General features: G+C 41.5%; 1 protein-coding gene across 1 annotated transcript in view; it reads right to left on the bottom strand.

The window, feature by feature from the left end:
• Positions 1-1,112: 1,112 nt before the first annotated feature.
• The window catches only part of NRAP (nebulin related anchoring protein), a 58,281-nt gene continuing 46,024 nt past the window's right edge, over positions 1,113-13,369 (bottom strand). Inside the window, exons 31-42 of the mRNA XM_077821701.1 lie at positions 13,111-13,215; positions 11,952-12,050; positions 11,088-11,192; positions 10,618-10,725; positions 9,032-9,343; positions 6,104-6,208; positions 5,346-5,444; positions 5,121-5,225; positions 3,426-3,533; positions 2,401-2,712; positions 1,998-2,150; positions 1,113-1,214 (exon numbers count right to left, since the gene is read on the bottom strand). Of these exons, the coding sequence (XP_077677827.1) occupies positions 1,113-1,214; positions 1,998-2,150; positions 2,401-2,712; positions 3,426-3,533; positions 5,121-5,225; positions 5,346-5,444; positions 6,104-6,208; positions 9,032-9,343; positions 10,618-10,725; positions 11,088-11,192; positions 11,952-12,050; positions 13,111-13,215 (1,713 nt within the window). The remainder of the gene's footprint in view (positions 1,215-1,997; positions 2,151-2,400; positions 2,713-3,425; positions 3,534-5,120; positions 5,226-5,345; positions 5,445-6,103; positions 6,209-9,031; positions 9,344-10,617; positions 10,726-11,087; positions 11,193-11,951; positions 12,051-13,110; positions 13,216-13,369) is intronic.

Here is a 13,369-nt window from a genome sequence, read left to right as displayed (position 1 = left end):
ATACAAGGGGGAAGATCCAGGCCCACCCTCTACTCTGGGTCCCGGCCCAGGGACCCTCTGGCAGCAGCCTCCCTGCCCTCCTTTGCTCCCCTTGTCCACCTCTCCTCCCTGAGCCGCTTCCCCTTTGTACCTTGTGGGCCCTTCTATCAGGGCCTGCAGCCTGGCAGGTACTGGGCTTGAGTTCCCTTCTGCTCTCCGAAGCCTGCGCTGCGCTGTCCCAGGTGCTGGTCTCCTCATTCAGGAGACAGACCTTCCCCCTTTGACGGTCTGGGAGAGACTGACTGTCTCTCGCCTGGGCAGCCTTTATATAGGGCCTACCCTGGCCCTGATTGGCTGCCTCTTGCTCAGCCCTGATTGGCTCTCTAACAGGCGCTCCCTGATTGGCTGCCGCCTTGCGCAGCCGCTCTGGCCTGCTGTAACCCAATCTGGCATGTGAGTGGGGCAGCCACCCCACAACACCGCCCCATAAGCCATCAGAAGCAATTCCTATTGTCGTAACTTCTAACCACCTTCTTCAGCGGTTTGCAACAGAAGACTTAGGTAGTAATTGTGATCTCTGTCAATCAGGGATAACTCCTCTGAAGTCCCTTAAAGAATACGACCCAATTAATCAATGCTAATTTAGGTTCCATCAGCCCTTGCCTTGTGCATAGTCAGCTGCCAAGCCTTATCTTGTGTCCTTTAACATCAACGTGCCAATAAACCAGGAACCAATCCCTAAAATATCTACAAGCATCATTTATGGAAACAAATGCATTTGATTTATTCAATACAAATGATTTTACATTCTACAAATCAGGGCTTATTCATCTTTAGTACAAAGCTGAGCCTGCCAGTCATCTAGTACTAATTTCATTGACAGCCATAAATAAATACCATACTTTGTATTACATAAAATTATAAATCACTTGTCTTAAAGTATCCACACAAAAATATAAAGATCAATATTAAATTGCAGGGTCTGGGTGGTTGTTATTTTTTAAAAGAAACTGAAATACACCAAAACTGTTCTTAGATGCCATCTACTGTGCTCCTTAGTCAGGAAAGCTACAGGACAAGCTGAAAAAGCTAAATGTTTTCATGTACCCTGCAGTGCTGCCTCATCTTTCTATTCATTTCTTGAGCAGCTGCATCTTCCTCCGCTTGACTTGCAGAATTTCTGAAGCATCAGGGTTGACGTTGACCTGCTGGGATCCTTCTGCCTCTGCCCGCTCCTGCAAAACCAAACCAACTAAGTTGTGGGGAAGAGCCACTACCAGGGTCACATGCTCCTCTGCCATGCAGCGGTGTGAGGAATTTAACAAATTAGGGGCCAAATCTGAGAAAAGGGAGAGAGGAAACACAGGAGAATCTCCACCCTCCCGCTCCATGCGTTAAGGGCTTTAATCCCCTGCTCTCTCTAGAACTGCAAAGTGCTGCGTGTTCTCCCCCACATCCAGGTAGATCTCTAAACAGAAATCATCCTGCAGTTATTGCCATTACGCTGCTAGAAGCCCACCCCAAGAGGCTTTCAACATAGCTGTCAATGGCGGACTAGTTCCTAAAGGCATCTTGCCAAAATTAGGGAAAGGGAAGACCAGGGGAGCCATGCAGGGACTCTGAGCCTGCTGCTCTCATGAGTATACCAAGATCCCTGTGGACCGAAGGCCACCCATAGGACAAAACCCTCTGCACGTTCCCCAGGGGAGCCAAATCCTGTCCACCCTATGGAGTTTCCTAGCCCCAGCCTGGACGCTGAACTTCATGGAGAGTGACCTGTGCTCTCCTCCCTAGAGGAGATGCCTCTAGATGAAGGTTGAGGACAGTGATAGGGTTGTGTGGGGAAAGCATGAACGGACACTGCCCTTGTTCTGTGGTTAAATAACGGGGAGACTTCAGCCTCCAGGGCCTCTATCTGGTCGCTTTCACAAGCGCTCAATGGGATGACTGCTCAGATCCTGTCTAGGGGGCTGGGTTGTGTCCGAGGTTTTGTGAGAAATGCGGTTTATTCCACTTACCGCTCTGTGTTCATACTGGGCATAAGTACCCTGAGCTGCCATTCCCTGAGTATATGCCAGCTCCGCAGCTCTTCTTGCCATTTCCACTTTGTAAGAGCCTGGGGGAGTCCAGCCAATGCCTTTGATCCAGTTCAAGTCAGACTTGTATTTGACCTGGAAAAATGCAATAGACACCATTGGGTATTATCAGGTGTGACTCTAGTCAGACCACACACATTAAAGGTTAGACAGGACACACGCCAGGTGCTACAGGATCGAGGATCAAACACAACTATTTATTCTTAGAAAACGGATGCTCCTTTTTTAATTACAATAGGATTTTTGTATTAATCAAGACTAGTAAGCAGGGAGGGGTCTACAAGGATCACGAGTAGCTGATAGCCTATAGAGCAAATATACTTACATCACTCTGGAGTCTGTAGGCCTGTTTAGCATGCTTCAGATTCAGCTGCTCGGGATCACAAGTGTACCGGTGCAGGGGCTGTTTGTAGTTTACATTGCTGACTAGCTGTTGGCTCTTCTTAGCATGGATGAATCTGGGTTGATTAATGTGACTCGTGAACTGTGTCCTGTTTTGGGCAAACTCCTTCTTGTATTGGTTGTCGCTCTGGAGTTTTCCCACCCTGACGAAATGCCTCATTTTGGGATCGTCATTTATATTACGGAATCCGATCTGTTGGCCTTTATCCCTCAGGAAGGCCTCTTTGTACCTGAACTACAGATCATTGGAGAAGGAAAATCTCATTTGCACATGCACATTATGATACAACTGCCTTATTAATTGAATTGCCCCCCGCCCCATCAATAGCTCTCTCTTCAGCAGGCACAGGCTCCCCCTCTGTGCACTTAAACCAAGAGGAGTCTGACCCACGTATATTTTTTGTAACAAAGCCATTATTTACAGTACAACTGTGTAACCACAGTAGAATAAACTCTTTGGTAATTGTTAAAGAAACAGGACAAAATGTATGAAGCCACCACCCCTGCCAATGCAGGACCATTTCTTGGAGAGCTGTATGCCTTTTTCCTTGAGCTGGCTAGTCCGTTTATAAATGACTCAAGCAAGGTCACTTCAATTTCCTTGCCTATGTGTTGAAAGGGTGACCCAATGTCTTGTGCATTCACACTCAATCTAATAAGTGGCCTAGGTAAGACCACTATTTTGACTAATCAAAATCTTGTACCCAATTCACAGTACTATATCATCAGAAATCTACCCCCCGTGACTGAGTGCTTCAAAAATACTCCCGTCAAGGACGGTATATTATTAAACGGCATTCCTAGTGGAAAACTTCGAACTCAGTTCTGCACAAACATCTGGTTTGACGACATAACCACCTCACCCAAACTGGCCTCCACGACCCGCTTTTTTATGTCAGGGTTTAATGGTTTTGTAGGATTGTATTTTGTAAACCAAACACTTCTTACATCACTCGCAATTTCTCTTGAAGCTTTAGCTGTCTGGAATGGGATGGCATCCAACCTAAAATCATAGCCAGCTGCCCTTGTCTGTTCCCAAGCTGTTTTATACATTTTCTTTGTTAAAAAGAAGAGGAGAAAACAGTCAGTTTATTAAATCTAATTTTGTGGCTGCTGTAATACATGTTTTATTCTAAAGAATTCATTGTCATGATGAATCTGGATACCAATCTCCAAAGATCTGTGATCAGATTCTATGGCACTTCAGTTTCTTTCCTATTAAACACAATGATGAAAACTCTCATGTCTAAATACAACCATCAAGATTTCTTTTTGCATTTGCACATGGATTGGTTTTGATTTTATTTAGTTTATATTAGCGACTTTGATGCATCAGCCACATCAGTACTGCAGCAATATTGCCCTTATTCTGTCTTTTGATGCATCCACTTGCAGTGCCTGGGGTTTTGTGTCTTCAGAATTTCCGTACCAGAGTTTCAGTAACTAGTCATTTCAACCTTTTCTAATGTCCTCTGTTTCAGTCCCATGTTACATGTGGTTTCATTAACTCATCTGGAATAACATCTGCCTGTAACACATTGGATATGACTTTGAGGCTGTGAAATGCATTCTCAAAGTGAAAGTGCTCTAGTTCTGGTTCTTGCCCAAGTGGAATTTATACAATAGCTTTCAGAGTGGCTAGGATGTAGTGTCAAATCCTATTTGCTGGCTACATAAACTGCTGTATCTGATTTTTTTAAGTCTCAGCTGACACTTCTATTTTTTCCCTTTCTAATTTTATTCACCTGCACCCTCTGAGGCTTAGTCTAGTTTTTCTGGTGTCTGTTTTACACCTGAGCACATCACCAATATACATTTCAAGTTCTAAAATACATTAACCCATTTCTCATGTTTTGCAAGTGAAGGTGGTGTTTTAGCAAGACAGCAGATTGAGCCAGGGAAGGTTCTGAACAGTTACAGGAAGGGAGGTGGCAGTGTAAGGCCCACTAATGTGCCCTAGTCCTGGTTCAGTCTCCAGACCTCATCTGCCCCTTGCTTCTCTGCTGAGAATTCCAACCAGGAAGTTCACATGAGGAAACCGGGATGGTTGTTCTTCACGTGTGGACACCTGTTCACCTAGAATTGGACTGAGTCCCCTCAGTAGCCTTCAGTAGGTCATTATTAGTGTGGGTTTTATAAGACTACCTGCTGCAATGTGAATCCGATGATCCTTATTCTCTCCCCAACAATGACATCTGCCCCGATGCTGAACTTGTACCCACAATGCCCCTTTATGTTTAGTAACTGCTGGGTGCAGGTTGTTTGCAACATCGCAGTCATTTCCTGTCTGATTTTTTTTTTAATCTCTCAAAGCTTTTCGTTGCCACTGTGAGTCTTAATATTACATGGGTCCTTTGATCTGGAACCCCAGGAGTCATTTTTCTTTATCACAGTGTGCAGAGTTTTGTCCTCATCCTCACACATTACATCCATTTGATTCGCAGTTATCTCCACAGCTTTAAAATATCAATGGCTCAGGTATGTCTCTGTTGTCCTCTGGCTTTTTCATTTTCAGTCAGACTCACCAAAGGGCACCTTAACTTCTGCATCTATAGGAAAACTTCCTAAAGCCTGTTTTCCTTGATGAAGCAGTCCAGTTTATTACAAAGTCTACCACCTGAAATGAAATGATCTGTCACTTACATCACTGATATGAAGTGCATTCAGGCGGGCTCTGATAAAATCTGGGTGGTCAGGAGGTAGGGTGTATCTGTGCATTGCATCAGAGTCTCCAGACCTGTACAGCCTCTGTGAAATCAAAAAGTATTCAGCGTGAGGACTGTTGCTGGCAGCATTGTTGAGAAAAACCAATTGATGCACTACAATGTAACAAAAAGTTAAGATCCATTACAGTAAAAGGAAACATACGTCACTGCACTGGATGTAGCTGTGCTTAGCATGGATCAGGTCTGGAGAGTCAACCACTGTGGTGAACTTCATACTCTCTGGCTTCTGACGATACTTTGCCTGCAAGTGAAAAAAACAAGAGGCTTCTATTAAATAGTGATCAATGAGAATTTTGCATATGTGACAACAGGAACAAAATGACCAAAAAAAAAAAATCACTATCCTGAAACCATGGTGTTAAAAAAAAAAAGTGTTTTTGCTTTAGTGCCAACCCTTATTTGAATGCTGGCAAATGTGGTTCCAAGATGCCACTGCAGTGTGCACAAATAAAAGTTTCTTTTCTTTTTGCAAACAGGAGTTTGCTCTAACAAACTCCCTTCTTATATACAGATCTCATGTACTCTAGTTAGGAATGCTACACAGAGTTTCTGCAGTAATAAAAGATGCTGGTTAGGCTAAATCAACCTCCTGATGATGTTATGCACAATAACATGCAATTTTAAAAACTGGAGCTCATCCACTTAACATTTCATACTGGTGTTTACTGCATTTATTTGTTTGCATATTTTGTTTTTAGACAAGCATGTCCGTTGGAACAGAAAATATGCCACGAGTGTCACAAGTGGACTCTCATCTCCCATACTGCTCTTTGGTAACTTACGCTTTGTATAAACAGGCTCCCACATCAAAAGGAAATGATAAGCTACATTCGTAAGTGTCATGTAAGGAGGAGCCTTGATGGTAAACAATTCCAAATCCCATGAAAAATTTATCAGTACCTCACTGATGAGCTCTCCAGCCTTCTTTACATTTTCTATCTGTGGAGATCTTAGAGCCAACCAACCAACCCCTTTCATGAAGTTCAGGTCTGATTTATAGCGAGACTGTTAAAAATGAAAATGGTTAGCTTTTCTCAGTTTTGTATCCACAGCTATGACTCCCAGATTCATATTAAATGTTTCGACTTTTTCATTCTCCATGCATATATCACATCATAAAACCAAACTGTTTGCATTTGTTCATTCCACCAGGAATTAAATAATGAATCATATGCAACTCATGAGAGGAGGCCTCACAAGTGAATTAGCATGATTCAAAGCAGAAATAACCTGTTTGTATGGGACGCAAAAGATCCCTTTTTAAAATAATTTTCTGAAGTAAGTTCACCTCAGCAATACTAATTATTTTATCCAGTGCATGTTTTGTAATTAGCCTGACTTTGTAAGAGGACAGCAGTTCTCTGCTCTATATGTTTTAGAGCCCCATCTGCAAAGAGAATGGGCTAACAAAATGAATAGGGCCAATTGTTAAAGCAAGTGGAAGACGAACAAAAAACCTTGAGGTTCTCCTCCAGACTCTGCAAGTGACCCATTGTGTGACTTTGACCAAATCATTGAACAGTGCCATGCCTCCAGCTCTCCATATTTAAAATGCAGAGAACAGCAATTACTTATTTCAAAGGAGGGTTACAAAGCAATCAAACTTATCTTAGCTTCTCAGGTGACAGGTGCTGTATAAGTGCAGAATTTTTATTCTTACTGGGTGGTAGATGGGATGGTAAAATCTGTTGTCTCGTCTGATAAGCTCCTAGACTATTTGGGTGACATCCCTCGTCAAATCATCTTGATTATTTTTCTAGCTTACTCATAACGTTTCTAATCACATGGGGCCAAATCCCAAGGTCCTTATCAATTCTTTACTCAGTCCCTACCAGAGAAACTCTGATGAACTCCAGTGGCAGTTTACCGTGTAAAGTTTGAAGGGTTTAGACCATGGAAATGTTACTTTTCTGTAACGTAATGCACAGGTTATCATAGTTCCTCTGTATCAAGGCTCTGTGTGCCATTTGGTCCCTGATGTGATTTCGGGGCACAAGAGGGGATTGGATGAAAAGGTAGCAAAGGACCGGTGTAAGGCAGGCAGCCTGCAACAGCCCGCCAAATGCCATTTCAATGGCAGGGAAGCATCAGAGCACAAGGGTACTCCAGCCAGGCTCTTGAAACCATTGTACACCTCTGCACCACTACAGAACTCCTCTATACAGGATCCACACACCTCAAGAACTGAAAGGGACTTATTCCCCACTGATCATCCAGCCCCTCACCAGATAGGATCCTTTCCCCACCTAACCAAACACAGCAAGAGGCTGAAGAACAACCCAGTCACCATCACAACTGCAGATATGAGGACCAGCTGTCAGACAGAAGGAGCCGACAACAGGAGTCTTGATGATACACTGAGGGGGTTGGTAAGCATGGTGAGTCAGGAGGACAGGACTGGAAGGTAGGGGTGGAAGGACTGATGGATTTGGGAAGGGGAGCACAAGAAACTGAGTGAGGTTTTTGGGGCGGTAGAAGGAGGAGGCATATGGAATTGATGGACAGGTTGAACAGAAACCAAAGAGTATTTTATGCAAGAAATATGATATGTTGCTCATTGCAGGGGAACATTTTGAGGGACTTGATGAAACTTTCAGCAATACACTCCTGACCCAAAAGAAGTTGGCAATGCCTGCTTTTTCCCCAATGTATTCCCTAGTGGTTAATGTCTGTGTAAACTCTGTGCTACTGTCAAAGCAGAGAGGAAAGAAATCTACGGTTCCCCCCTCAACACAAAACTAAGCCCCCTGCTAATCGCTCTCTTTTACATTGGGATCCTCCATTTCCACTGGCAAATCTTTTGCTTTCTTTCCATTCTAACAAAGAACAAAGACAATTGGATACATTTATAACATAGAGAGGCAAATCCAAGAGGGATCCTTCAGTAGGATCGTGGGTTTCATCAGAAGAGATGAGGTGCATAAGACTCTTTCAAGGTGCCTTTTGTTGCGAAGAAGAGTACAATTTGGATGTTACATTGTAGGTACAGTAAGTAAGAAAGCAAGATGCAAGCTCTTCAGAGCTTTGATTGCTGCTCAGACACTCTCATAAATGGACTGTTTACTAATATTTCTTCATCCAGATCAATTGACTCTAACAAATATCCTATCATTTGACCTCAATAAAATCTGGAGTTCAGCCAACAGTCAGTTCCCTGAAGATGTATTAAGAATTAGATCAACATCACAAGCTACATTTTTACACTGTATCGTTCAACCTCTCTTTTCCCATGCAACAAAAATGCAGCCAAAGGAGCTTTATGATGTGCAGTTATCAATTACAGAAAAGCTTTGTGGCCAAACTGCCAAATGTGGCTATTTGCATGCAGGCAAATTTATATACGCAGTCACCTGTGCACACAATTTTTGAGTACTTTCAGCGGCATATGTGAACAATAGTACGTGCAAGTGCAAATGGAGCATGGGTTTTGCCTGTGTAGAGTTTATCATTTACATAACATAATGGTGTGCAAAATCTGCATGAAACAAGCCATTTGCATGTGTAAATTTGTACCTACACAATTAGTAGCTGAGCTGACTCCTGTTTGAAAATTGGGCCATTGATATTACGGTCTCCATTTGCAAAAGAGCCTCCACAACTGACACTTGCAAATGAATCTCTGAATACGCAACCTCCTTCCCAGCGTACATTTATGCCTGGGGAAGATGTGGATCTAGTTGTACATGTGATCAAACATTCTGTAAATGCACGTGCAGAAGTTTGCAGGTGCATTTTCAGAGTGTTTGGCATCAACTTGTGGTTTGTGTCAGTGGTAAGTTTTGCTGTTTCTAAATCTGTTTGCAATTAACAAGAGGGTTCTGTCTTTACCTCACTCTGTAGCATGTGGGCTCTCTTTGCCCACTGCATCTTCAAGTCTTCAGGGAGTGCTGTATACACATGGAGTCTTTTCCTATAATCTTGCTCGCTCACTAAGGCCTGGGCCTTCCTAGCATGGACTAGATTCACCATGTCCATGGGCAGATGGTACTGAGACCAGATCTCCTGGGACCCTTTCTTATACTCCTGTTCGCTTTGCAACTTCCCAGCATGGAAGCAGTGTAGCAACCTGGTGTCATCCACAATGCTTCTGGCACCGATGTGCTTTCCTCTTTCCATCACAAAGTTGTGTTTGTATTGACACTGAAAATAAAAGGAGAAGGTGCTTAACTTCAGATTGTGTGTTATTTTAACTCCTGTGAACTTCCTTTTTTTAGATATCAATTGTAAGAGGCCAAAAGAGAATGCAAAAAGAGGCCAAAAGAGAATGCAAAATCTATCCAAAAGAGAAACATTGTACACACTGTATCCTTCACCTTTACAACCTCCATCCAGTTTTTGCAACCAACTGTTGCTGGACCATAAACTGATTTGAGAGAGAAGTGTAGGGTACAGGTCTGAGCATAGGAATAAGCACCAGGAATGAGTAAATTCTTATTCTAGCTCTGACTATGATTCCCTCTTTGATTGTGCATTTATCCTCTCTGTGAAATGGCAAGGATTATTGTTGTTGTAGTTATTTATATAGCATCAACAGTGTGCAGGGAACTTTTAAAGAGAAGGTCCAGGACTGGCCTGAAAAGGTTATAATGTAGTCTAAATGGAATAATAATACTTATCTACCATGCAGGGGAATTGAGGGGATTAAATTACAGTAGCTAATGTTTATAAAGTGCTTTGAAGATGAAGAGGCAAATTCAGTCCTGCTGTAAGTGGACGTAATTTTATTATGGAATTGCAGATCTGAGACTGCAGCCAGAAGCACTATATCATCGCTAAGTATAGCTACTTCGTGAAATGTATACACGTGTTTAAAGCATTCAGATTTTATTCCCCTAGACATAACAAAATATGCAGCTCAATGCTATGCAATATCAAATATTTATATTTCATTTTAATTATAGGTGATTCTTATAATTTGTTTACAAAATCCCTCGTGGGAAATGAAAGGACTTAAAAATGCCTAATGATAAAATAGCACCATGTCCTAATATATTCTGAAAATGATAATCCAAACCAGAGAAAATTCTAAAGAGGGACATATGTATTCCTTGCCTGGGAAGTTACTGAGACATATATTTGCAGGCAGACACCCATAATTAGTGGATGCTTTGAAAGTTTGGGGCTGAAGATCTAGATAGATTGGAGAGGGGAAGAATTTCCCTACCTTGCACCATACTTAAAATCACTGGATGTTTCCCAAATCTTTGACTGGGTTTGGTTTCTAATTAGCTGTGACTCTTCTTTAAAAAAAAAAAATCACACAAAGAATCACATTCATATGTAATATATTCTGTCTCACACTCGTCTCACATGGTTATGGGGTTGCTTTAATTCAGTAAAATCTGCCTTAGACATTGTTTAACATGAAGTTAACAGAAATTAAGCAAGATGGAAGGTTGAATCATTCAACTCACATCACTGGCAATTTCTCTGGAGGCCTTGGCGGTCCGGAAAGGGATTGCTTCCATTGTCAGCTTGTAGCCTTGAGCACACAGATTATGCCAAGACTCTCTGTACTTTGCCTACAGTGGGAAAGGCACATGTAGATTTCTCTGTTTCATTTTTAAATGCATGAAAGAACGAACAAAGAAACCCTCTTACGTTTGTTGTACAGTTAGTGAGTCAATTTCTCACTACCAAAGGATTTTTTATTATCTATAGAAGATCTTATTATCTCAAACAAACACATGCAGCTTATTCTTTATGTAGATTTATTTTACTCACATCTGTGTACATGTAATGGCCACAAGTGTACATGCAATCAAATCAGAGAAAACAGAAATAGAATATATCCAATAGTTCATCTAGTCCTAAACCCCTGCCAGTGCAGAACTGTTCCTCAAGGTAAATCCAAATATATGTAAGGGCAAAAACAAACACTTACATCACTGAGATTAGCTGCATTTATTCTTGCCCGTGAAAACTCAGGCAGACCTAGGGTTAGTGTGCAGTGATGCAGAATGTCTTCTCCAGCTGCTTTATACAGGCGCTAGGAAAGAGATTCGAGAATATAATTGCCATTAATTTTCTATAATGTTTAAATAATATAACAACAGTGCACAGCCTTACATATTTTGCTAGAATAAAAGTATAAAAGAAATATACCAAAGCTTACTGCAACTATATAGGTGTGTTGGGGGATTTTGTTGTTTTAGAATTAGGTTTGGTTTTGGTTTTTTTGAGTGAAGAGATTGTTCCAAATATCAAGGAAAATATTTCAGAACTGTTAGTTCTATCAGAAATTCCATGAGCAGATATTAGGTAAGAGGGTCTCAATGAGGGGTGAACTTTGGGGTGGTTGGATTGTTCCTGAAATTGGCATGTTTGCCAGGTCATGGTGAATTTTTCAAAAATGAGAAAGAGGTTCTTGTTCTCAGATAGCATTAGATGGGCTCTAATGTTGCTTATTCAGTACTATGCAAATGAACCTCGTCAAAAATGTACTAGAATCTACCTTCTTTGCATTTTGCTTGCTTTCAAGTAGAAAAACCTGATTACAGGACTTCATCTCAAATGGAGGCTACCTATGAAGTTTTAAAGGAGAGATCTCATTGACAAAATGATACTAAATGTTTGTCCGGAAATAATAAAATATGATCTAACTGTGCCAAAGCACAAATCAATGATGCCTTCTTTCCTTTTGATGTATTATGTTTCTCAGAATGAGGTTCTCTCCCTCCCACTCCTCCTTCCCCAGCTCACTGCATTTTAAAAAGCGCATTTTCTGATCCACGTTACTAGAGCCTACCTCATTAGCAATCATGTTGCTGAATTTTGCATGAAGGAGGCCAGGAGAGTCTGTCACCGATGTATACTTGAAGGAATGTGGCTGCTGACGATATTTACTCTGAGTTCACACACAAAGAAAAATGAACAGAAGCACTAAATTGTCTTGTCAGATAAGGGACCTGTCTCCCTAATACTAGTGCTTTGGTTTTACTTCTTGTGCTTAAAATGGTGCTTTGTAAAGAATGTTCATCTATTAACCATTAGGCCAGTTTATCAATTGCTCCCATTAATCTGGTGCATTCATGTCTCATTAGTGACAATGAAGAACAGATAGGGAATATTGTATGGTTTAAATCAGTGTGCTGCCAAACTTAATGTAGAAATTTTATTATTTTACCTCTTCCTGACTACTGAAATCAGAGTTTCCTTGCCAAAGGCTCAATCCCTAGTTGCTGCAGTTGAACTTTCCACTTTCAAGCCCTTGGAAAAGTTGAGGTTTCACATACTTTGAGGAGGTAAGTGAGAATTATGAACAAACACCAGAGCTCATCACAAAGATCAAAGCACCTGGTCTATTCATCGGAGTAGGGCTAGAGATGTGCAGACTCATTTTGCCTAGTTCCAAACGTATTTGAACATGGTCACTGGATTCATCTTTTGCTTTGGAGAAACTAGCAATGTGGACAGCCAGGAAAGAGCGGAGAAGGAAAAATCAAATGGGAAAATAGGGTGGAAAACAGAATTCTGAGTATGCAGAATGCAAAACACAGAGAAACTGAAAAAGGAGCAGAGTGGGGGCAGGGAACAATTGAATGTACAGGTCACTCCAGTGTGCCAGCCTAGCTTTTGGGGAATGTTACTATGTGTAATAGAGGGCACAGGTTTCCTCTTAGCTGGAAAGACACTTTTTTTATATAAAATAATGTATCTTAAAAATACCAACCACATGCGTTCAGAACACAGGAGGAAAAGATTGTGAAAATAGTTAATGAGGTCTGCAAAACCTTGAACTCCATCAGGTTCACCCATCTGAAATCAGGACATTAATGATGTGATCAAATAAAGGGGGAAGGGAGCCTACCATTAATCCAATGAGTCACTTTGCCAACCCAGTTTAATAGACACACATCTGGCAAATTCTTGTTTGTAGTGGAGAAATCAAAACCCTCTTTTGTTACCTCACTGATGAGTTCAGAAGCTTTCTTCTTCCCTTCAATCTCTAGGGCCCCTGGAGTAATACAGCCAACTCCTCTCATAAAGTTCATGTCAGACCGGTATAAATTCTATGGGAAACCAAAGAAAAGTAATTACAAGTTTGTATTTAAGATGCCCCCTCGGCACCCAGGTAGACACAATCTAACATTTTACAGATTATCTGAGTGAGAAGCCTAGGTTATAACAAGACAGCTCAAATGATCTTAAAGGTGTAAAACTGAT

The sequence above is a fragment of the Eretmochelys imbricata genome, chromosome 7 (assembly GCF_965152235.1).
Source record: "Eretmochelys imbricata isolate rEreImb1 chromosome 7, rEreImb1.hap1, whole genome shotgun sequence".
NCBI lineage: Eukaryota > Metazoa > Chordata > Testudines > Cheloniidae > Eretmochelys > Eretmochelys imbricata.
Note: the sequence above shows the minus strand (reverse complement) of the source record. Positions and strands in the feature narration are given on the sequence as shown.